The sequence below is a fragment of the Diadema antillarum genome, unplaced genomic scaffold (genome assembly GCF_040938485.1).
Source record: "Diadema antillarum isolate AM-2024a unplaced genomic scaffold, OU_Dant_1.0 seq00000798_RagTag, whole genome shotgun sequence".
Lineage (NCBI taxonomy): Eukaryota > Metazoa > Echinodermata > Echinoidea > Diadematoida > Diadematidae > Diadema > Diadema antillarum.
In genome coordinates this window covers 2,726,437-2,753,209 of record NW_027271682.1, presented here as the reverse complement: position 1 = coordinate 2,753,209, position 26,773 = coordinate 2,726,437, and the positions used below count along the sequence as shown (strand labels likewise).

General features: G+C 37.6%; 1 protein-coding gene across 1 annotated transcript in view; it reads right to left on the bottom strand.

The window, feature by feature from the left end:
- LOC139739354 (ras GTPase-activating-like protein IQGAP1) overlaps positions 1-26,773 on the bottom strand; it is a 145,303-nt gene that overhangs the window by 22,347 nt on the left and 96,183 nt on the right. The window contains exons 15-27 of the mRNA XM_071649974.1: positions 22,882-23,051; positions 21,985-22,066; positions 20,747-20,910; positions 18,739-18,829; positions 17,721-17,885; positions 16,614-16,756; positions 15,276-15,530; positions 11,759-11,830; positions 11,124-11,193; positions 10,723-10,809; positions 10,411-10,532; positions 9,299-9,591; positions 7,275-7,295 (exon numbers count right to left, since the gene is read on the bottom strand). Of these exons, the coding sequence (XP_071506075.1) occupies positions 7,275-7,295; positions 9,299-9,591; positions 10,411-10,532; positions 10,723-10,809; positions 11,124-11,193; positions 11,759-11,830; positions 15,276-15,530; positions 16,614-16,756; positions 17,721-17,885; positions 18,739-18,829; positions 20,747-20,910; positions 21,985-22,066; positions 22,882-23,051 (1,735 nt within the window). The remainder of the gene's footprint in view (positions 1-7,274; positions 7,296-9,298; positions 9,592-10,410; positions 10,533-10,722; positions 10,810-11,123; positions 11,194-11,758; positions 11,831-15,275; positions 15,531-16,613; positions 16,757-17,720; positions 17,886-18,738; positions 18,830-20,746; positions 20,911-21,984; positions 22,067-22,881; positions 23,052-26,773) is intronic.

The window sequence follows — 26,773 nt, the reverse complement described above, 5'->3', positions numbered from 1 at the left end:
TGTTTGTCAGCTCCACAATTGGAGATGCTGGAAATACCCATGGGGAAAATCCCCATAAAATCTCTGTAAGCTAATTGGCTGGCTGCTGATCCTGTAAAGGGCAAACTTTTACTGGTACTGTGATTTATAGCATAAGACCAAGCCTTTGTTGTCTTTGCTGGGCAGATACACTTTACTGGGCCAATGTGTTCTTCCTGAACCAAAACCAATGAAATGGTTAGCATTGCATTGAGGCTGGTAAAGTTCAGGCTCACTCAATTACTGGTCAAAAGTTTGTCCCAAAAATATAGCTTGCACTTGGTGTGTACCATAAACATTGTAATGCACAATTTTGAATTTCAAGTTATATAAACACAAATACACTCATTTAATTATTGGTATGCACAATGTAGACAAAGTACACATGTTCATGATGGTTATGATTAGATCACAGATTTTGAGATGGCAATGAAATATACCTAAATATAAATAAATATAAACAAACAACACATACGATTTCTGTAGATACCTTATGCACACACAGCATTAGCATGAGGGGCTTGGTATTCACATGAGGAAACTATGAAGAATATTAATATATTGTGTTCTCTTGTAAATGGTGGGGGGGGGGGGTGGTATTTTTAAGAGTATGGCACAACAAGATAGCTTTATGAGAATACATGTACTAATCACGCTACATTTACATTTATGATTCCATCGTGTAGACACTGACATGATACACAATGTATGAATTGTGAAATTGTATCTGAATGTATGAATGACCTTTCACTTGAAAAAAAAAAAAGAACAGTGTAAACGATGACAAAGATTCTTTCGAAAATGAAATAGAGATAATTGGAGTGTTCCATCAAGATGCCTGATACATCAACATCCAAACATGCATCATTGTCTATACCATTCCTGCATATCATCCTTGCATTATCACGGAAACAGTTTTCCATTCTTTTTGTGCATGCTCTCGTTAACCAGGCCAGCACGGGGCGAGATGCGACTCACGCGTCAGCCGGCTTGTTATCAATGACCTGAACCTTTTGACTCTGATATGTTTGGTGTATCTCTTGCACCAGCTCGTAGCTGTGTGGAGGAGGGTAACATGTGGATTTTATAAGGTAAAGTGAATCTTGTGGCAGACTGCAACAACTGTAAAAATAGCTAGGTACCTACCCAACTGCAGGAGATAATAAAGTGAATTTTGCGACACTTCTACATATCAAAATAATGGGCAAACTTTCACTGTAACAGCAGATCAAGGCAAAAAGATATTACCTGATTTTGTGAGCATTTTGGTGCCATTAAGGTTAAAACAACATATAAGAAAACTAATCTACTTAACATGTACAAAAAACAAAAAAAAAATCACCCATGACTGGTAATAAAAACATCATCAAGAAGTACAGTCCAACCTCTCCTATCCGGACAAGTCGGGACCTGTGCTAATCTGGATAAGGGACTTGGCCGGATAGGGGAGACTCAACGTTTAATAAACGCATACTATGCAGCTGCTGAAGAACGATCGCCTGTACTACGCCCTAATAATGAAAAGTTTTCTTTCCATGTTTTTGCGGTGATTTAGGGGTAGTGAATTTCTGAAAGCATGTTATTTAGATGAAAATTAGATGTGAATGTAAGTTCATTTTGTTGAGAATAATATCTAATTCATGTCAGTTTGTGTAGGAATTTTGTTTGAGCTTGAAATCCCCCTTTCCCCTGTAATTTGTTAGATTTTAAAAAATTAAATAAAAAATCACGCCCAGATCGCTTGTGGATATTATAGAGATCGGGATGAAGGGAGGCGAATAGGAGAGGTCAGACTGTATATCAAAGAGTACCCTTTGATGATGTTGATATAAAAAGACAAGTGGCCAGTCTGTTTCCTTTTTCGTAAATCTATTCTACTGTAAATGCCTCAATCATGTGACTTGTACACTATTCAGCAGCAATTGATCACTGAATTGGCAGCATGTAACTTACTGCGTCACTATTCCTGCAAGGTGTTTTTTATATTCTTAAACGAAAACAAAAGCCACCTTAGCTTTCTTTTTAGAACTAATCATATGGCCAGTTCTGTAGGGTAAATATTAACACAAAATGGGGGTCATAAAGAGTGGTAAATGTAAACATGAAAATCTAAGCCAAATGATATCAACATTGATTCAATCTGAGAATTTGTCTCGTGATTCTGTATCATCAAAGGGTCATTGAAGATTAGATAAAAACAATAGAGACAGATACACGATTATACAACTCTTCTTTCATAAATCCCCTGGATGACCCAAAGGCCTCACACAATCTGATTCAGTGGCAATGGCATGCCTAATGCAACACCAAAAACCGCAACATTCAAATTCTTCTACACCATTTGTAAGTCCTTGATGATGGTGTAGACATTTTGGAGGAGGAATATCACAGCTGAAAAGCAATTATTTCACAATATGGTTGCTGTATGGAGCACAGATTTTTTTTTTTTTTTTTTTTCTGAAATTGAAGTCTCTGGTGCTACTGAGTTAACACACAAAAACCATAACCACAAGAGCTTCATTACACAAAGTACATAAGTAAGTTGTACACTGGAGCATCAGCATCCTGCAATAAGCTCCGGCAACACAAGAACACATGCTGGTAATTCACTGAATTTAGTAGTTCTGCAGCGGCAGAAATACCGATGGCGAACATACAATACCACATGACCTACAGGTACCACAATGACGATGCACCTGAATACACGCATTACAGTCATTCCTTTATTTCTACTTTATCGCCACATGCATTCTCGATTCATGCATTTGTTAATTAGTGGGCATCTTAGTTTAAATCAAAACTTCTAGCTCCCATCTCAAACATTTTGGGCATTTTGTATTTAATATTCTCCTGGCAAAAAGGCAAAAATGGTCTACGTGTTCCAGATCGGAATTCGGAAATTTTCATCTTTACTTGCCAATGCTTTTGTCAAGAAAGCTTTGAATTTCTCATCAAGTTTCACCTTTTGACTGTTATTTTTGTATCAATCACAGCTTTATAATCTGCATTTTCTACACAGAATTCCCAAATGCTCAGTCACGTCAATTAAATTTTGAGTACAATGTACAATGTCCTGAAGTTGCCCATCCAAACAACAAAGGAAAGGAAAAAAAATCAAATGCAAAATGATTGTCAAGACAGTAGAATGGCCACCAACTTTAACATCTCATACGGTACTTCACAGATATTGTACAGATGCATTATTCTTAGTGGGGAGGAAGGGGGGGGGGGGGCTGCTAATTCATAGAGCTATAAAGTACAACAAGAAAGCAAAGGAGAGACAAGCAGACTATGAGCCCATTCACACACCAGAGTTATTGGTCTTTGCATTGTAATTCGCAAGTCAATTTACACGAGTTGTATCTGCCACCTTTCACACATGGCAAAATAGCAAATAATTCGGCTGCGATGCGAAACACTTTATATCTCCAGACTGCACATGACTGAAATCATGACCGGAGTATGACCCCGGACACCCACAGTATTGTGAGGGATTTAAAAAAACAAAAACAAACAAATATGAGATTTTCACACAGCGGTGCGGAGCGAGAGGGTTTATGATGATCTTTTGCTGCGTGTCCACTTTTTAATGGACACACTGTTCTTGCATCGCATTGCAAAATTTGATTGTCAAAAATCGTTAATTTCTGGGGGTGTGTGAATGGGACTACGGTTTGAGAGAAAGGGCAAGGAACCAGGATGAAGTTAATTCCAAGATGCTGATTAGCACTCTTCCTAAGTCTCAAGTTTGTGAGTGATGTCATGATCAGGTTACCATGACAACTATTTGAGCAGGCTGCAACAGTGCACGATTTACCGATGTTCAAACGACAACAAGGCTTATAACATTTGTCTCCTGCAGACTTCTGACTGATTCAACTCACGTTTTCAATGGTCTCTTATTTCTGTCGCCTAATCTGACTACAATCAAATTTTACAATGACATAAATCTCTCCTTTGCTCAAAAGAATATGAATTGAGCATGCAAACCTATTCCTCAACTGCACTGATTCACTTACAGTAACAATATCTTCAGGCTGTAACTGCAGACACTGATGCACTGGTTGGTTTTTTACATCCAAAAGTCTCATCCAACTTCATATCCAGGGCTCGACACTAACGGTGGCCCGGTGGCCCGGGGCCACCAAAAATGCACGTTGGGCTACCAAAATTTCAGAAATGAAGATTTTGGTGGCCCCATAGAACACCGAAAAAAGTCGGATGTTGGTCTTTACTTTTGGAAGTGAACAGCGATAACAATCGACTCCGTAAGATGCTATAATAAGTGTCAGATGTTTGCTTTTAATTTTGGAAATGAATAACGGTAATATTCGACTCCGTATGATACTAAAATAAATGCCGGATGTTTGCTTGTACTTTTGGAAATGAATAACGGTAAGATTCAGCTCCGTACGGTGCTAAAATTAATGTTAGATATTTGATTTTGCATGCAAAATGAATAAGGATAACATTTGGCTCCAGAAGACGCTGAAATAAATGTCGAATGTTTGCTTCGACGTTCGGAAATGAATAATAATAATGATATTCAACTCCGTACGATGATAAAATAGGATGTTTGCTTTTACGTTCGAAAGTAAATAACAATAACATTCAGCTCCGGAAGATGCTAAAGTAAATGTCGAATGATCCCTTTGACGTTCGGAAATAAATAACAATAATATTCAACTCCGTACGATGATTAAATAAATGTCGGGTGTTTGCTTTTACTTTCGAAAGTAAATAGCAATAACATTCGGCTCCGGAAGATGCTAAAAAAGAATGTCAGATGATTGCTTTTACATTCGGAATGAATAGCAGTAATTTTCTGCTCCATATGATGCTAAAATAAATGTCGGATATTTGCTATAATATTACGAAATGAATAACAGTAACATTCAGCTGCGTTTGATGGTAAAGTAAATGTCTGATGTCTGCCTTGACATTCAAAAATGAAAAACAGTAACATTTGGCTCCATACGATGCTAAAATAATTGTAAGATGGTTCATTTCACTTTCGGAAGTGGACAGCAGTAACATTCGGCTCCATACGATAATAAAATAAATGTTGGATATTTGCTTATAAATTTGGAAATGAATAACGGTAATATTCTGCTCCATACGATGGCAAATAAATAACAGATTGTTGCTTTTACATTTGGAAATGATTAACGGCATCAATCAGCTCAGTTAGATGCTAAAATAAATAGCGGATGTTTGCTTTCACGTTCAGAAATGAATAAGGATAACATTCAGCTCCGTAAGATGCTAAAATGAATGCCGGTTGTTTGCTTTTACATTTGAAAATATTAACGGTAACATTCGGCTCCGTATGGTACTAAAATACTAGTAAATGGTGATTGCTTTTACAATCATAAATGAATAACGGTAACTTTCTGCTCTTTACAATGCTAAAACAAATGGCGGATGTTTACAAATGTCTGCAAATGCTCCCACTTTCTCATTTCAAACGTAAGTTTTGACCACCTAAATAGGCATCAACTTTTATAATAATCTATAAGCCTATTTGCTAAATCTTAGAACTCAGAATAACAGTAAGATGATTGAATTTTCTATTCATTTATTTTAGACATGGGTACCTGTATCACTTCAGTAATACTTAATATTTATTTTTCTATGTTTAGTAGGACCGATTAATTTTTTAAAATGTTTTTCTTGATTTTTTTTTCGGGCCACCAGATTTTACTTTCCGGCCACCGAAAAATCAAAATCAAAAAAATTCAATGAAAAATAAAAGTTAGTGTGGAGCCCTGTCATATCTAATATATTTTGTTCAGTTTTCTATAAATGGTAACAACATTTAGCTCCTTGTTAATCTGTCCAACTGCCTTCATCCAAGTCAGAAAACAAAACAAGAATAGATACCTTACATGTTGTAGAAGCTGTCTCTGCAGGTGCATACAAACTTTAATGTATTCATAACTTACTGCATATGTCGGACATCTCGCAAGGTTTTTACTTTCGCGAATTTCAGGAGTCAAGTGCTATTCGTGAATTTAAAAACACGCAAAAATATCATTCCTAATCCAGACATGAATGTGCATGTCACATGCATACATTTCTATGTTAAGTACAGCGGTACTGTACTCCACCATCGCAAATTTAACCATTTGCGCAATTGTTGCAAAGTCCCTACTCGAGAAATATTAAGACTCACTAAATATACGGATTATACAATATACAAGTATATCTTGCTCGATCACACAGTATCATATTGAAACAAAATTGTAAGAAAATCAATTTTGTTTTTCATAACGTCATGCTTCAAATTTCTCTCAGACATGCGGACGGTACGTTGGACACTCTCATTGCTTCTTTGCCATGCACGACTTACTTTCGCCTGCCACAACGCAACCAACCACGAGAACAGCCATCAAACATGTAACAGAGAAAAAAACATTGCAAAGCGCAACAACAATATACGACGATTGAAAAATATGGCTGACGTAGAGTCCAAAATAGAGGAGGCGTAATCTGCACAATGAAACAAGTCTTCTTTTCTTGTCAAAACATCGAATACATCAAAAATACAGACTTTGCATATGTGTGCGTGTGTGTGATAGACCAGAGATGGAGAAATTTGATGATAAAACATGAGAGGGACCATGCCAGCTACAAGGAACATAAGCTTGACAGACACACAGACAAAACAAATAACGGAACACGAGATACGACAGAGATGTACGTGGGCAAGGACATAAAAGGTGACCACTAGACATCATGCTGGAAACAGACAGGAATGGACAGCTACAGAACAATCACCACAGGGACAACGGCAGATGGACAAGGCAACCGTCTTCATCCCTTCCAATTTCATCGTACTTTTTGAACCAACATCTGACTTGGTAATGCGTGGAAATTTTTCAGAGGCTTTTCAAAAAAATTTTTTACCTCCTTTAAAAAAAAATGATAAGTCAAAGATGTGATCCTCTGCTCGTTTCTAGATGTTTGAACACTCAAAATATGAAGGAAGGTAATGAAAATGAAGATGCTCTCATGAATACTATAAAGTGATCATATGAATGATTTCAAATTCATAAGAAAGAAAAATTGACAGCAGCTAGAGTTGCCACAAAAAAATCTTTTAGTCGGAGTCTGTGATCCAATATTTGCTTTGAGAACGCAGGATGAGATGTTGACTAAGAGGGGAAGAAATCCCAATATTGAAATATCAGAGGATATAAGGTTGCCTTGTTGATGGAGGATACCATATGCAATGCTGAAAAGAATCAACTTACTTTATCCCCGACTGTAAAGACCTTGGGTAAGGTAGGAAAATGAAGGTTGAAGAAAACACAGAGTGAAATCACAAATGCCTTAATTTGTGACAGAAGCTAGGCTTGGATTATGTCTTCACTTCCAGGAAGACAAAGCCAACTTGGTTAAGAAATAAGCAGAAATGTGTTATGGTGAAAAAAATCAAAGAAAATGTCACATGGGTGATGAAGCATAGATAATACAGAAATTTAGTATAATGTGCATTAAGTAGATAGAGTGCAGCAAATAAAGACATGGCTTAACAAAGCAACTCTCTACTGTGATTTTAAATTAGTTGTAACAACTTTGACTACTAAGTAATTTTAGCAGGTATCACATTTACACAATGTGCTTTGATATAAACTGTTCCCTAAACACAAAAACAAAAACAAAAAGGAAACAGAGGTAGTTACTTGGTTGCTTACTTCATACATTGGGAGAAGTTGTAATAACTATCATATTTAAAGCTATGGCACAAGCCCATGTTGTATACCTTGTCATCTTTACATGATTAAACGTAAAATACCTAATCACTATGATGAAATATGGTCAAGAGTGAAAGAAATTGATCAATGCAGAATGCGGAATCATGAAACCAGAAAATGTCGCCGATAGATTTCTCAATTTGTGACCGACTTACAAATCATTTATCCTTCAGAGAGGGGTAAGATTTGAAAGAAAGAATGTGGAATAGCAGGTTACTGGCTCTGTCATTCCATCTTGACTATTGAAAGTTAGAGAATTACATTTCCAAAGTACCAAATCTCAGGAGTTTCAAAAATTGTGCATTCAAACAAAAAGAGAAATGTTTAGGATGACTTACACAATGACAAATAAGAAAAAAAGGTAAATTCTTCTTATGAAAGTAACTTAAATGTGAGGTGAGAATGAATACACAGCCGGAGGGTATAACGAGATGCAGATAATAGGAAAAAAAAGAAACACCCAGGAAGGGTTGATGAAAGCTTTGCAAACATTACAACTCTCAATCAGACTTAACCTGTGAAAGCAAACTTCTTATTAACTTTGACCTTGACTCCGTAAAGTCTGCCAAGGAAATGAATTTGTCCAAGGTACAAGATAATGAGGTCCAAATACAAAATACACAACTGTTTTCAAAATACTCATTCTAACTTATTCAACCTTTGGTAAGAATGTAAGAATCAGACGCAAAATATTCCTTTGAATAGAGAGTATGTAATACATGCACATCTTCATTAGACGTTGAGTTTCTTTGCCTATTGACTGTAATTTGCTTGTAGATCCTACAAAAGTAACAGTGAGCCTTCTTGGGAATGACTAGAGACCTTTCAGAATATGAAGTGTTTTGTAATAAGCTCTTCAGAAGACGGGTTTTTAAATGATGTCAAAAGAGCTTGGTCATTTTGCATTCAAAACTCTGGAAAAAATTTGGTAGTAACAGCAATAAAGTATGTCATTGAAATGTCACTATATCCAAAGTGAGCAACCTAGAGTGAGTTTAACAGAGTTGCGCTTGTTACATCACTTTATTTCTGGAGAGACATGATGGGTATATTTGGACAGGCAAATCATCATATTACTCACCCTATTTCTGCTGATTCTGTTCCCCAATTCATTGGCATGGAACAATGGGAAAAACTTCTTATCAGATCTTCTCATCCGTGTGGACTAAACCACACTTTCACAATATGGAACACCTCTCATTGACAAGAGAAGGAATTGTGTACAACCTCGACTTTTGGGGTTTAAACTGAAACTATAAATAGACTCTGAACACATCTTGTGTATTTCATGTTATCTGACCCTCAGATTGTATTTCAAATTGCAGTCAATGAAGTGGGATGTAATGCTTTAAGTCAAGTAATTTTTGATCAACTTTACAAAACCTGTATGTATCATTCTGTGAATGTTAAAGTATGGTCAAGAGTCCAAACTTGGGATAGGTGTTTTGTGAGAGAGGGGGGGGGGGGGGGGGGGGTAGTTGGAGTGAGTTGAGTTGGAGGCACCTCCAAGCTGGTCTCACCTGATCTCCTCCTCCAGGGCAGTCTTAAAGAGCTTGAGGAGCAGGTACTCCTCCCGCTGGTTAGCGGCGTAGTTGTAGAGGGTCAGGATGACAGACTCCATGAACTTGGTGGTCTTCATCTGGGGCATGGCGAAGATGAGCTTGGCCAGGTAGGTGGGGTTGGTCTGCAGCAGGTAGAAGAGGTTCTGGTAGGCCTCCAGCATGTCGCGCTTCTCCTTGCTCAGCGTCTTCAGTCCCTGCGGCCCGCTCCCCTGGATGGAGTGCTTCATCTTCCGCCCATGGCTCACCACGTCCTGCCAGACAAAAAAATAAAAATGATAAATAAATAAATAAATAAATACTTTGTTGGTCTCGTGCAAGATCACAGCATTGTGATCTGAATCAGGAGATCATATGAACAACTCTACAGGTCTGTGGAATTAGCTCCATTCTTGTTTTCTGAAAATGACCCAGTCATCATCACTGCAGATATGTCACACAAATTCTCTGCAGATTAAACACCAACACTACTCTCATAGATGTAGATTCATGCCCAACATCCATCCCTCTTATTATCTGCAATGCATCAATACTCATGACACGCCCATCTGTCCTAACCCACTGTCCACAAAACCCTAAGCAATGGAGAACCATCACTCAAGTCAGGCTTGCACCAGAACTGATGCCACACCAACCCCTGCTGACCCATATGCCATACCCATCTCTACTAATCAAGATGCCACACTCACCTCTGCTGACCCAGATGCCACACCCATCTCTACTAACCCAGATGCCACGCCCATCTCTACTAATCGAGATGCCACATCCATCTTTGCTGACCCCGACGCCACACCCATCTCTACAGACCCATATTCCACGCCCATCTCTACTAATCGAGATGCCACACCCATCTCTGCTGACCAAGATGCCACATCCATTTCTACAGACCCTGATACCACATCCATCTCTATGGACCCAGATGCCAAACCCATCTCTACAGACCCTGATACCACATCCATCTCTATGGACCCAGACACCACACACATCTCTACGAACCCAGATGCCACACCCATCTCTACAGACCCAGATGCCCCACCCATCTCCTTGGACCCATCACCCTAAGCCCTTCACACCTGGAGAGTGATTCTGTTCTTGACCAGGAGACCGATCTTGATGTCCATCAGGTTCAGGTCACTCTCGGCCTGCTGGTTGGCTCGGATCTGCTTGACCACTTTCCCCCTCAACTCTTGCAGCTCTGTGTACACAGAATAAGCAGAGGACAGATACTCTTTGAAATAAACTGAATCATTGACTCATATTTCCTGGGCAACTTGTACCAGGAGTGCAATTACAAAGTAGTATTGGTAGAGGGCATCATTTTCTTTCAGTGATACACGGAACAGTCTTGGGACAGATGAAAAATGAACAAAGAAGAACAGACTTACCGAGCTCTTCTGACAGATCAACCTCATTCTGCTCCAAGAGGTGAACAAACTTTCTGACCACAGAGACTGGTGGTTGCTCAGAGTGAGCTGAAATACAAGAACAACAACGTCACATTCAATTTTATTCATCAAAGCAAACAAGTGTATGATGGTGTTATCACAAAAGAGAAATATCTAATTTGTTGCACAAGTCACAACACAATGCGTTCACAGTGGGACTGTCTTTGCAGCTATGGCATAACATTCTGTGTGAGTTGAGAACACGGCATAAACACAAGAGCTGACGTCATTCTCCACACTCAACAACAACGAAAATAGAGGGACTTTACATGTCACATTACTTCTATAATACCCAAGATTTTTGCTAGTAATCTTTAGCCAGTGAGATTAAAACTACTTACTGAGAATGCTGTAGTCATGTCTGGCCCGGCTGGATCTGAAGAAAGCCTGGAGTTTGATGATGGCTTTTGTCTGATGAGTAGAGAAAAGATATGGGTATCAGTTCAGCTTATTGCAAATGATGACGGTGATAGTGGTGATGATGCTGATTATGATAATGATTATGATAATAATAATTATGAAGATGGTGTTGATGATGGCAATGATAACAATGATTATAATGATGATGGTAACGATGATGACGATGATGATGATAATGATGAAGATGATCATCATGACAGTCATATGTACATTGCTGCAACTGGCAAAATGTTGAAATTAGCTGCGATCTTCAAATTCTGTAAAGTGCTTCCTCCCACACGATAGAAAACGTCATAGTTTCAGCCAAACTTAACCCATATCAGCACACTGGTGTACACTGTGAGCAACACCATAGAGGCCATTTGGTACTAACTGGGATTAAATTGACTCTGTCCTGTGCATCGACCTTGCCTAGTGTTGGCACACACTTATAACCGAAGTGACGACCTTTGGTGAAATCTCGAAGTAACAGCAATTTCCTCCACCATCATATTACAGTTTCATTGAGTTGGGCATAAAATGGCTACTCTACATGTAACAACGTGATTGTACTCACATTGTTTCTGAAGTACTGAAGTCTTGCTTGGTAGGTCTTGCGGGCGGCAGCCATTCTAGTGTACGATTGGAGCTGTCATGAAGGAGAGTTGTGTTAAAATTAGATTAGAATGATTTTTGTATGCTACATGGTTATTATGTAACACTGTCCCGTTCACACATACATCATTCAGCAAAGGATTATTACAGAGATTAATATATATGACTGCACGGGACCTTACTCTTGATATTTCTATTGTATCAAGATCACTGATTATCTCAAAAGGTCTCTACATATTACATTATACTCAAACCATATGTTATTTGGGTGTACACATTACTCACTGTGGACACTATATATAGTGGAGCGGCATAGCTTGAAAAATTAGAGGAATTGTGCATTTTATGATAAAAGTACCAAATTTTGCACACATGTTGACAATGACATTTGAAATAAATTCAGATATTGGGCCATCGTAAATAGCGCCCTCAGTGGCCATGGCAGCCATTTTTCAAAATGGCCGCCATAAAATGCCATTTTTCATAAAAATTTACAAATTTCAGAAGGGAAAATCAATAAGATTTTGCAAACGAGTGGGAAATAACATTAAAAATAAATTCAGATATTGGGCCATCGTAAATAGCGCCCTCAACGGCCATAGCAGCCATTTTTACAAAATGGCCACCATAAATGCCATTTTTCGTAAAAATTTACAAATTTCAGAAGGGAAAATCAATAAGATTTTGTAAACGACTGGAATATAGCATTTAAAATAAATTTAGATATTGGGCCATCACAAATTGCGCCCTCAACGGCCATGGCAGGGATTTTTCAAAATGGCCACCATAAATGCCAGTTTTCGTAAAATCTTACAAATTTCAGAAGGGAAATCAGTAAGATTTCGAAAACGAGTGGGAAATAACATTCAAGATAAATTTAGATATTGGACCATCGCAAATTGCGCCCCCTAACGGTCATGGCAGCCATTTTTTTCAAAATGGTTGCCATAAATGCAATTTTTTATAAAATTAATTTCAGAAGGGAAAATCAACAAGATTTTGCAAACGAGTGGGAAATAAAATTCAAAATAAATTTAGATGTTGGGCCATTGCAAATTGCGCCCTCAACGCCAGTCATGTTTAAAATTGGCTGCAATAAATACCACCTTTTTCTCTGAATTTACTAATTCCAGAAGGAAAAGTCAATAAGATCTTGCACTCAATTCAAAAATTTCGTTTGAAATATATCTCGCGCCTATGTATTACATTATTGTAAATGGCGCCCTCAATGGCCATTGCAGCCATTTTTCAAAATGGCCACCATGGATTCAATTATTTTTTATTTCCTGATTTCACCAAAAGAAAAGTCAATAAGATTTTGCACACAATTTGAAAATTATGTTTGAAATAAATGTTTGTGTTAGATTATTATAATACTGCTCTCAACGGCCATGGCTGCCATATTCCAAAATGGCTGCGATTGTCATAATCATTTTGTTTTAAAAAATGGTAATTTCTGAGAGAAAAGTTAGCAAATGTGTACATAAATTGAAAAATGTTTAAAATCAAACAATATATCTAGATTGCATTAACTCTAGAAATTGTTCCTTCACAAATTTTCAAGAAGAAAAAATTGTTAATAACGGCAATTGCAGCCATTTTTCAAGATGGCTGTCATAGATGCCATTTTTTTATTTTTTATGAAGATGTCCTAACGCCGGAAGAAGACAATAAACATTTTTTTTTTTGCGCAAGTTGACAATTACAAAAAAAGAAGTTTAGACATTTAGCCATCATAAGCTGTGTTCTCAATTGCTATTTCAGCTATTTGTCAAAATGGCTACAATACACTCTTCTTTTTTCTATCAAAAAGAAAAAGAAAAAAAAGAAGCAGACATCCATGGCGGTCAGCATGGCCCTTGAGGGCGCCTTCTAAGAAGACCCTATACTTAAATTTATTTTTGAGCATAATTTTCAACTTGTTTGCAAAGTCTTATTGACTTTTCCTTCTGACATCAGCAAATTTTTGCAAAAAAAAAAAAAAAAACGGGGGGGGGGGGGGGGCATCCATGGCAGCTGTTTTGAAACTTGGCTGCTACGGCTGTTGAGGGTGCACTTTTGGATGGCCTATTATCAAATTCAGTTTGAATGTAATTTTTCACCTTTGTGGAAATTCTGATTGACGTCTGCAACACTTTCCGAAAAAAATGCATTCATGGTGGCCATTTTGAAAAATGGCTGGAATGGCCATTAAGGGGGCAATTTGCAATGGCCCAATAAGTTTACTGTTCAATGTAATTTCCCACCTGTTTGCAAAATCTCGTTGGCTTTCCCTTCTGATTTCAGCAAATCTTTTCGAATATATAGCATTTATGGCGGCCATTTTGAAAAATGGCTGTCATGACCCTTGAGGGCGCAGTTTCCGATGGCCCAATATCGAGATTTGTTTTAAATGTCATTTCCCATTTATAACCAAAATTTCATTCACTTTTCCTTTTGAAATTAGCATTTTTTTTTAATGAAACAGTGACACTTATGGTGCCCATTAAAAAAAAGATTGGCTGCCATAGCCATTAAGAGCGCAATTTTCAATTGCCCAATACCTGGATTTATTTTGAATGTAATTTCCCGCTTGTTTGCAAAAAAAGAAAAAAATTGCTTTCCCTTCTGAAATCTGCATTTTTAAACAAAAAAAATGGCATTTATGGTGGCCATTTTGAAACAAAATGGCTACCATGGCCGTTGAGGGCGCAATTTCCGATAACTAAATATCTAGATTTATTTTGAATGTAATCAACATTTATGGGCGAAATCTTATTTACTTTTCCCTTCTGAATTATCAAAATCATCGAAGAAGTTGCACATTATTAGACAGATGGACGTTTAGGGCGCAATTAATAATGGCCAAATATTTAGATGCATTTTGAATGTAATTTCCCACTTGTTTGCAAAACCTTACTGGCTTTCCCTTCTGAAGTTTGCAAATATTTTGAAAAAAATGACATTTATGGTGGCCATTTTGAAAAATGGCTGCCATGGCCGTTGAGGGCGCTATTTCCGATGGCTAGATATCTAGATTAATTTTGAATGTAATTTCCCATTTGTAACGAAAATTTTAGTGACTTTTCTCTCCTAAAATTAGCAAATTTTACGAAAACATGGCATTTATGGCAGCCATTTTGAAAAATGGCTGCCATGGACGTTGAGGGCGCTATTTTCGATGGCCCAATATCTTAATTTAATCTAAACGTTATTGTCAACCTGTGTACGAAATTTGGTGCTTTTATCACAAAATGCACAATTGTTCGGCTATGCCGCTCCACTAATAGTAACGGCATCCTTTTTTATTTAACCAGTAAATTCCAGACTCATTAGGTTTTCGTTTCGATGATACGCTCACACACTACATGATACAAATACAATGAAAAGATTATCTTCTTACAGCACAAAAAAAGTGGATAAAAGAGACACAAAGATATGGGAGGGTGAATATCATGATAACAGAGAAAAGAGAAAGGGTGAAACCCTAAGCCGGTCACCTTGACAACGGAGGGTTCCTGGTCCTTGAGGTACTGAATCCGCTCCCTGTAGGCCCGCTTCTGCCTCCAGCCCTTGACGAAGCTCTGGATGCGCACGATGGCAGGGATCTGGTTGTGGAGGTAGTTCAGCCGGGCGTGGAACTGGCGGCGGGCCATCATGCCCCTCACCCGGGCCTGAAGCTGGATGATGTTCCCCTCGTTGGCCTCAAACAGGAGGGCTCGGTTCCGCGCCTCAGTGATCTTCGAAATGACCGCCTGCATTCATCACAACGCAGACACAATTAAAATTTGTGTATGACATGCACATTGCATAGTAAATCGCACAAAGTATAAGCAGCATGGGAAAATTTCCTGATACCAAGGAATTTGGGAACAAAGCAATCATTCTATTTTCCATCACTTTGTCAGCATAGATAAAAGACATCGCAACAGGGAAGGACTGATTAATTTTTTTTAAGGGCAATATAACTGGTACCTTTGAATCAAAAAAAAAAAAAATAAATAAATAAATAAATATATATATATATATATATATATATATATATATATATACATATATATATATATATTTATTTTATATATATATATATAATTTTATATATATATATATATATATATATATATATATATATATATATATATATATATATATATATATATATATATAATTTTCACAGTATATGACTGAAAAGAAAATCATTAGCATTTGATTCCAATGCACCTGATCAGCTGGTATATCAGTTAGAGGTGGACAAAGCTTCATAAACTATAAACTGCCGTACACGACTGTAAGTGCTCCATTGAGCAAACATTCCATTTATGCACAGGAGGAAGGTTCCATGACAAACTTTGCTCCTGCAACAAAGCCAAACATAAATTCTACCCACAAACTTAACCCTATCCCTAATCCTAATCCTCACATCAAACTAAACCTAAAACCCTATCACAATCCTACCCCTATATCCTTGGAGAAAATTAGACAGGAGCAAATGTTGTATTATCCATGAGGAAAGATGAAGAGAGAGAGAGATAGATAGATAGATAGATAGATAGATAGATAGATAGGTAGATTGATAGATAAATAGATAGATAGATAGATAGATAGATTGATAGATAGATTGATTGATTGATACAGTGTAGATAGATAGGCAGATAGATAGATAGATTGAAGGATGGACGGGTAGACAGACAGATGGAGTGACTAAGAGAAAAAGAGAAGTGGTAGAAGGAAGGAGGGAGACAGACAGTCACACAGAGAGAGCATGAGGCTCAGAGTGAAGGATATGAGGTACATAATGAAAATGTAACAGAACTCCAGTGTGATATATCAGCTCTAACCTGAATCTCCTCCTTGCTGAGCTGCGTATTGGAGGGAGAATAGTCCTCCGGCTGCATCCAGCTCAGCTCCATGGTACCAACATTGAAGTAGAAGTCATCCCCTTCCGGTGTCTGGTGACACACCCAGTCACCTCCCATACCAGCTGTGGAGCAAATGACAAGGTGGTGCAAAAGGGATCAATTGAATGGAAATTATCATGAAATGTAAGAACAGATAGATGAGCCCCTGCATGGATACAGAGAATACAAGGACATAAATGATTCATACAAATACCACATATCCACTCATATTTGACAAGATTAAAAAAATATATATAATGTTCAGAGAATATATGATGTAGAGACTACAATTTGAGACCAGATGAAAGAAAGTATGTCTGGGACAAAAAAAACCTTAAAAAAAAAACAAAAAACCAAAAAAAAAAAAAACTTAAAAAAAAGAAGAAAAAAAAACTAAAAAAAAAAAGAAGAAAAAAAAACTTAAAAAAAAAAACTAAAAAAAAACTATAAAAAAAAACTATAAAAAAAAAATCAAAATTAATATTTCTGAAATATTGATTAAGGTCATACTTATAAAAATATCTCTGGCTTGTTTGTGTCTTGTTGTTTTTCTTTAGTTCTTTTATGGGGGGGGGGGGTGGGTGGGAGAGGAGAGATACACAGAGATTAAGGAACAAGTATAAAGTTGTACATCTCACCCATTTTCTATATTTGAAGTCTTAGGTAAAGCTACCTGGTGCTATAATCCTGCTAATTCCTTCATCAAAATTGACTGAAAATCACAAAAGGAAATTAACCAAGGATGACTAAAGTCTGGACAATAAAATCACACAAAATGTAATATATTTTATCATAACATAATATATTTTCATATATATTATTTCAACTGTACCATTTGAAAGTCAAGTATGATGTGAGCTTCCACATCTCTAATTCACCCTAAGTCCTAATGTACTCCTTACCGGTCCTACACTGTTTCAAACATTTCCAAACTCATTCCCTGCCAGATCCTGAAATCTCCATAGACTTTGTGCACACCTACCAGTTTGTAGCAAGCAAAGGGTTAATACGGTTAATACTTGTTGTTGTTGTTGTGTTCATTCCTACCTTCTGATTTCTGATCTCTCAGCTCCTTCAGGTCAGCAAGGTACTTCTCTCCACAGTCCTGCATCACCGAGTGAAGACCAACATCTGAGCTCTTCAGGGCATCGATTAGCAGCGAGTTGTCCTCCTCATCCAACACCACATTGATGGTTGCCACGCCAACAGCGACTATAACAGGAAGATTGATGTTAGAAGATGTGGAGTGTAAATCACAACATCTTTGGCCATTTCATGACAGCACACAAGGGCGTGAACTAGTAAAGCCGGTGACTCTGTGTTATGGTAGCTATCCATGTGGATGTGTGATTATGTGTCTTTCGAGTGAGATTGTCTATTGAGTGTTGTTACAGTTTTGAAACAGGCACAAAATAACAATTGAGAGCCAACTATCAAAATTTTCTACATCCATTAGAGAATCAAATGATAACCATGATCAGGTACTGTCTGCAAGAGTAAAAATTTGTTGTCACAGAATCTGGTGTTGACCATTTTTTTGAGGGTACCATACTGAAAGACTGACATTCTGCTCCATGTAAACATATCTTAAACAGTAGACACTTTATTTCAAGTTTGTAGGTTGGCAAGTGTAAGGGCAATGTGATATTATTGAGGGTAATAAAGGATATATATACAATCACACTGATCAACTTGAAGCAAAAAGATGTATACATTCAACCAACAAAAATGCAAAAATACAAATCACTAACCATCAACAATACAACAGTATTAAAAGTACAGTATAGTATTTAAAGTACAGTTGGTTGAAACAGGACCTACATGGATGTTAATTGGTGGGACTACAGATTGGGACATGTTGTGTGACCTTTAAAGATAAGAGTTCGTTCAAAGTGGAGAGATTAATTATCAAGAAGGGCTATTACATTGTACATCCTCAATAAATTGATTTTTACCATTGTTTTACCACAGAAAAAAACAATCATCAGAAAAGATGATGTTCAGACTGAACTTGTTTACACTGGTTCTTCAATTTCTAATTCTGTTTATGGATGTGGTGGCTTACACTTGTGGGCTGTAAGGGCCCGCTTGTTTGCCTGGTCGACCGCATGCTGAATTTCGTCCAACCACAGGACGGCCTGATCGTCACCTTGCGTCTATTGGGCAAAAAGAAAACGTTATAACAATCATCTCTGCTGGCAAGCCTCAAATGCAGCATTGAGAACATGCGGTTCTATGAATTCAGAGAAATCCTAAAACAATGAGGTTGAACTTTGCTAATAAATATACATATTTTGTAATTCCTGTACCAATTATGAGTGTACATGTAGAAGCACTGTCGTCATCATATCACCATGCGTGGGCTCTTTTGAACCACATATCCTAAAATTCTGGTTGATGCAGAGCCAGAGGAAGGAAGTATTTCCTCACAAACATATACAAGCTCAAATGTGGAGACAAAATGGAAAAGGACATTTGATACCCCAATGAAAACTAGAAACCTCATTTGATACCAGTGGAAGCAGCATACATTCCAGCCACTGAACATAAAAATATCCTGTCTCACTCTAGAGCTTGTAGATTTGTGGATTTTCTCTGCACTGGATAAATAACAATGTTTCTATTTCCTTTCATGGCATTTAGAATGCGCCACTGACAAAAACCCAGCAGTTCTGCTGATTAAACTTGAGAGATTTCATTAACTACGACCTATATATGACAAGAATAGCAAACTCACATTTCAACAAAATGCCACTGTTTGCTTACACAATCCCCCAAGAAGAAAAAAAAAAATGAAAACAGAAACAACGACACCAAAAAATGATTGCTACCTCTACAACTCATGATAATATACTGTAACCAATAATTTTATGATTGTATTTATCATAAATATAATACTGATTATCACAATGGTAATAAAGAAAAAGAAAAGCTTCACATCTTGCATCATAACCAAATCTGCTGTTAATTTCAAACAAGACAATTTCATAAGTGGGGAATTTCAAGCTTTTTATTTCCTCTGGCTTCTGGCTTCTCTGCAGCACACCCGGCCTTGCCAAGGGGAAAACCCACATTTCTGGAAAATCTGGAGATTTTGAGCAAGACCTAAACCCCAATGAGGATCAAGTAACCCAAAATGTCCTCGAGAGTCTAGCTGAGTCACGATAGAAGTTTGAAACTTTGCCATACATGATGATTGACATTGTCATTACCATGGCTACAAAAAATTTGGAGGCGTTTATAAATCAAAACTGAATTAAACATTTTAGTTGATTCTTTTCCATTGCAGGACATTAAAAGTCTGGGAGGAAAATACAAATCAGGGCACCCAACAACTGGGTTGGGATACAAACACCAGACTTGCCCACACAAAGGAAGTACAAATTTTGTATGTTACTACCCTGAATCATGCCAACAGGCTAACATCCTAATACATGTCATTAGAAGGGTGTATCTCAAATGGGATTGCCCAATATATTGTTCTCAATCTCTTTGTTTTTGCTTCTCTTTTTTTCTCTTTTCTCAATTATCTGTTCCTGGGATTTTTCTTGGCTCTGGCATGAGCTGAAAACCTGTTAAAGTCATTGACATTCACAGGGTCGTCCTTACCCGGTATTGCGAAAGTTTGGGTTAAAAAGAAAATCAGATCAAGGAAAAGAATTTTAATACAGCACTGATTGTATACGTACATAATTTTTCTAACAAAATCTTCATGCACAGAAACATGCCATTCAGTTTTCTTCATGATTGAATATGAGGATTGCCAATATTCTTGATTGTGCAGACTTACAAAATTGTGACATCGTTACACAAGGGGGCCTGTTGCATAAAACATCAAACCTGAGAACTCTGGTAAAAACTAAAAACTCAGGTTAGTATGATTTCCCCATTGACTTTACACAGGAAAAACTGTTGAAAATCAACTGGAGTTTTTCTCAGGTTAGAAGTTTTATGCAACATGCCCAAGGTCTGCTCTCACCCGACTTGAAAAGCAAGCACAATTTTGTCCCAAGTTTTTTTGAAAGATGAAAAGTGCGTGATTAAAGGGATAAGACAGACAAGCATATTCTTACCTTTCCTTTCTTCTCCTTCTCTGCCTGCAGTACTCTCTGGTAAGGCACGGCGTTAGGCTCATCCACGTCTCTCAGCTTAGCGGACGGCATCTGTAGCGCCCTCAGTGTCTCGGCAGGGTCCTGGCTGTCAATGGCTTCGTTGATGGCTGCCACTGCCAGGACCCCTGGAGCAGAAAAAGCAAACAAACAAAGAAAAAAAAAATATCTGGTGAGTTTGATTGCTAAACAGGTTAACTTCATTCTTGTCAATTTAAGATATTTGCAATAAAACCTGTTGAAAAAAACAACAAACAAACAAACAAACTTAATAAGAATGTGAGATACTTTTATAATCACTTTAAAAATATTCCTTGTTTGGCAATACGTGAGGTATCATTAAAAGGTTTTATTTTGCTCTATCTGGGCCCTGTTTTATGAAGAGTTATAATTGATGATATAGTTGATTTCTATCATAAATCCATGGCAGCCTGTGTGTTAAGGAAATTCATAAACAATCATATTTTTTGATAAAACAGGGCCCTAATAATGATCTTACTTTAAAATGTTTCAGAACGGCACTTAATCCTTTATGTCATCAAACTCTTTATATAATACAAGCATGTATGTTCTCAAAACCACTTGCTGCACATCACCTCTTCACACTTTTCAATTTAAATTTTTACTTGTGAAAGGTAAGAGGTACTTTTGTACTCTTCACTCTTTATCTCCAATCTGTGAGATTTCTTTATGATGTTCCATGACATCTCTTTATGTGCACACAGTACAGCCTTTGTGCCATATTCTTTTGATAAAAGTTACAATATCTCGATGCTTTGAATCTTCTGATGTTTCAACTTTTCAACTCTTCTTACATTTCCAAGCTGACTTGAAACTAACTACTCTAACAAGAAGCATGCAGACAGCATTTTTGTTCTAAATGGTGTAGAAATATCTCCTGTATCCCCAACATACTAGAATTCCTGTGATTTCAAATACATACATGCATTGATTACCACCTCTGTTCTACATCAATTGTCTACTGTAGCATTCTCGCAATCACTGCTTCATGTGTATACACAGTGTACAGACACACACACACATAACATAACACAATGTACCTCTACAGCAATGAACATGGAGTAATCAATAACATTCTACACATCTACTAATTTAATGACAACATTTCTGGTAGCAGAAAGAGCTAATACACGAAGGAAGTTGGGGCCAATAAGAGTGATAGTGTCAAAAATTCCACATACGTTGATGTTCCTCCGTCACCTCGGCATTGACTGCATCCACGACCTCTTGAATCTCTTCCTGGGTCAAGAAGTCTTCTCCTTCCTGAGCGACAAAGAAAATACATTCAAAAAAGTTAAAAATGTAAACTTTATCCCTACGGCACTGGCTCTGAATTTCAGTGACTCACACAAACTTACACATACACTAACTGAAGAGGTAGTAAATTGAAATATTGTAGCACAACCTACGAAGAGATGAAAACTTCTGAATATCTTATGAAAATGACTGCTTGAAGAAATAGTACGTTTTCTAGAAACTCATCTGGGATATCTACAAATATGCAATAACCAACGTAAAGCACAAAGCCACTGAATGAACTAAAACGCAAAGGTGTGACTGTAATTAGTATGCAGCACAAATATCTTCAAATACTTATGCTGCAACTTGCTTTGTGTACATGGAACTGCTTAAAGTCACATTTTCATATTTTTTATTTTTACATGTGAAAGTGAAACAAAGTCAATGACAAACAGAGCAAATGCTACCATAAATCATCTATGTTGTGGTTTCCAGACTTTTCACATTTCAACCTTCCTATCCACGGTGCCCCCCCCCCCCCAAAAAAAAAAGGGGGGGGGGGAAGACCCTTCAGACCATGTTCTTCCAATAATTTGAAGGTAGCATAAAGCTTTAAAACCACATAGAAAACTAAACATTTTCTTCTCTCTTTTTTTTCAACAGTATGTGACTAAAAGTTCTAACAAAATTTTGTTGAAGGTTACACAGAAGATATGAAAATCACAAATCATCCCATATAAACCAGAGAATCTTGGCTTTTTGTAGTAAAAGAGAGAAAAAAAAAATCTCCCATCTCACAGCTTTTTCCAAAATCCTGATCACCAAGTCCTCCACCTTACCTTTGCCTTGGCTCTTTTGATGGAAGCTAGTTTGTCTTGGTATCTCTGCTGGTAGGCACTGTCTGATTCCACATCAGCAAGGCAAGCATCAGGGTGGAGGAGGAGCTCGTTGGTCTTACCGGCCTGGCCGGAATCAACACTCTGGTTGATCATGGCAACCGCTGAGAGGACTGCATCAGGGGAGAAAATCGTTGGTCATTGTTGAGGATGTCATGCTCTGAAATGGTCACTAGATATATATAATGCCTCGAGGAATTCATTTTCCTTGTCACATGTTGTGATAGAGAATATGGATATCTGATCATCAGGATCATCAATCTCAGTATCATAGTGGTTTGTTTGAATACTGTCATCTGCTCTAGAACATTCTACAATGTTCTCAGGGGCAGGGTTTTTACCTTGAAATCATCTCTCAATGACCACAACATGATAGCTATTAAAATTCTTTCCACTGTGCTCAATCTTATAGTATATCACACATTGCCTTTAATACCTGAGCAGACATTTTCTACATTTCTTTCACTACTGTTTTGTTTGTTTGTTTTTGTGTTTGTTTTTGGCTTAATTCTCTGCATAGAAAGTCATACTCTTAAGATATTTCCACCTATGGCTAGTTCAAGATAAGATATTGACTTTGAAACAAAATGTGGGAGTGTGTGTGTGTGTGTGGTTGCTTTTTCGGATGGGAAGATCTTAAGGGCAAGGTAACACTGGTAGCTTTAATATTCTTTCAGTGAGAATCTGATAGCTTGTAAATCTTGACTTGCACAATGCTTTAATCTTGTGAGGCTTTAACTACACATCACTCACTTCCATAAAGGCTCAGATGACACAGGGGTTGATTTTCATGGCATGCTGAAATCAGCTTTCAGTTTTTAACCTCTTCCTACGATTTTTCCTGTGACTACATATCCTCTTTCCTAGGTAAACATTGTTGCTGTAATTTTAGAGCACACACATGGACTAATGAACACAATACACTGCCAAAAAGCATTCCCATACAGTGTAAGTTCTAAACTTGCCCTGTCATCAAATATGTGTTCCTTGCCACCACATAACAATTCAATACAGCTGTTAAAATGGTTCCCCCTGCATGGTATTTGTGTATCAATGAGTTCTCGCGAGTTTCAAGCTCCTGTGAGTGGATGTTATAATATGAAGAGTTTTATTGCAAAATGAGCTAAGTGCTATTTTTAGACATTTCAAAGTAAGTCCATCACCAGATAGAGCAAAATTAAACCTTTCCAGCAATACCTCACTTGTGACATAACAAGTAATATTTTATAAGTTATGACTGTAAATATCCTGTATTTTCTCATTATTTTCTTTGTTTTTTAGCAGCTTTAACCCATTGAGGACGAGTCCTGAGTATACTCGGGCAAGTGTCTATGGGAAATGCGTGTTGTAGCAAAATCAGTCCGTCCTCAACAGGTTAATCACAAATATCTCAACTCAACAAGAATGGAGTTAGCTTGTTTTGCGATAAAACTCTTCATATGTCAATGGCCAGCAGCTGAGCAGACACTAATAAGAACTTCACAGGGAAGCCTTCACTGAATCTTTCATTACACTGTATCTCATATTAGAGAGCAATCCACTACACTCTACATACTCAAAAAACTTATATCATAGAGTACTGAAGTGAAACGTCATAGCCATTTATCGTCATGGAAACTTGTTCTAAGCAACCGCACGTCACCAAAATGTGTGTGAACACAACAGTTGCTAACCACGCTCGTATCCTGTTCCAACCCACTGTCCGAAGTCTTGTGCAAGAACATTTTGTGTGGAACCAGCACTAAGCTGTAATAAAAGACTGTGACATCATCATTTCAATACTCTATTCAGATGGATGTACAACTGTAGACTGTCCCCTCATTAGTCCCATCCCACCTCCCAAAATCTAGCATCCCCTCTTGATTTGTCAGTTTGCACAAGACACGAAATCACCAACATATACGTGTACATGTCATGATGTCATGGTACAAGTACATATCTCACATCTGTCTTTGTTCTAAGTGTGTGTATGTGTGTGTGTGTGTGCGCACTTGTTTCATGGCTACATGCAATCAGTTTGTTATACCTTGTTGTGAAACAAAGTTTCTCTTGCTCTTGTGTTTATACAACTTCGCACACAGTGTCATGCCAAAGGGAAGCACAGCCCCCTGGCATCCAGGAGGAGTGTTTAGGTCTGAGTCACACTATCATGTTGGCTAATAAACAAGTTGGCAGTCAGCCAAGCCAGTGACATTGAAAACTTTTTTTCCCCCCTCTTGCTCTCTTGTTTAGAAAAGTTCCCTCCGCTTCTGTACGGCACGCCTGCAATCTATGGAGCAACGGTGACTACAGCCTCCTAATATAATCTGTACTTGAGGTAGTTACTTTATTTTAGGAAACCTCACGGGGAACAATGCTATTCAAATTGTAACTGGCTTTAACAGGAGGTCGGTCTCCAAACACAGCTGCAAGTATATGATTAGTTTTGACCTACAAAGAGATTTCACTTCTTGACTAACATCTCAGGGAACAGATCCAATCTCGCCTATTGCCAGTCTCAATGTACATGTAGAAAGAAGAAATGCACCCTCTTTCCCATTGGAGAAAAGAAAAAAAAATGTGGATTTTCTTTAAATGAATATAAACAATATCAATAAAAAGAAAAAAGATATTTATAGGATCACTCTTTGACCTGGATTCGTCATCTAGATATAAACTCTAGTTACTGTATCATATCATTTATTTATTTTTGTATTTAATTTTTTTTTTTTTTTAGAATTGAGATTAACCTTGATGTGGAAATGTCATTGAGCCAGGTAAATATATCTTAACTGAAAAAAAATTGATAGATCTGTATTCAACATCTCCGTACATCATTCATATTTCCTGTGTGGTCAAGAGCAAAGAATACTTCTGCCTGAAAATGATACATTAGAATTTACTGATACTGCCATGTAAGCTTGTGACTGTTCTTACCTTAATTTTTATTGGAAAGACTGCAAAGATTGACTTTGAACTAAAACACTGCAATCACTCCATCATATTCCTTGTCTTCTTAAAACAGCCTCTCTTTCAGTCTTTCATCTTTCTCTTCCCACACCTTTTCCTTTATTTCTTTGTGATCTCTCTGGAAGAAAGAGGGGGCAAACCTGCATAACCTAACCCTTTAAAACTGCCTGGCAACACATCTCCTAAATGTCACCCAGGGATGGCAGTCGAGACTGGAGACCCCGTCTTTCCCCCCTTTCCTTGCAGCTCCTAATCCCCCGGCTAACACCCATAACGTGGTACCAGTCTTCCCCTCTGCCTGATTACTGGCTTCCTCACGCTCACAGTCACCGTCAGCCACAACACACTCACTGAAAACCAAATCTGGGCTGGGACAGAGGTACTCCTCACCAAGTTAGGTGGGGGAAAAAAACAAAACTTCCTTTTCTTCTTCACAATCAACAAATCTTTAACGATGCACAAGCCACTTCCCTCAATGCTCATGGATGTTCAACATTGTTTAAAAACTTACCAAAATGAAAAACAAAAACATACACAAATCAAAGGAACCTCCGGCCTTAACATTGGCACACACTTTGTATTTCAATGAATAAAGTGACCAGCTCCCATAGATGCGTAAGTGGAGGTATTTTTGAGTGCAATGTGAAAAGAAGAAAAATAAGAAGAGAAGGTGATGACAATAACAAGGACGATGACAATGAATATTGAAGGCGAGGAAGAATATAAAAAAGAGGAGAAGAGGAAAGATGAAAAAGAACAAGAAGAAGAAGAAGAGGAAGAAGAGGAAAAAGAAGAAGAAGAAGAAGGAGGAGGAGGAGGAAGAGGAGGCCTGGAGAACAAGAACAGACATCATCTCTTATCATTTAATAGCATGGACGAAGACTGC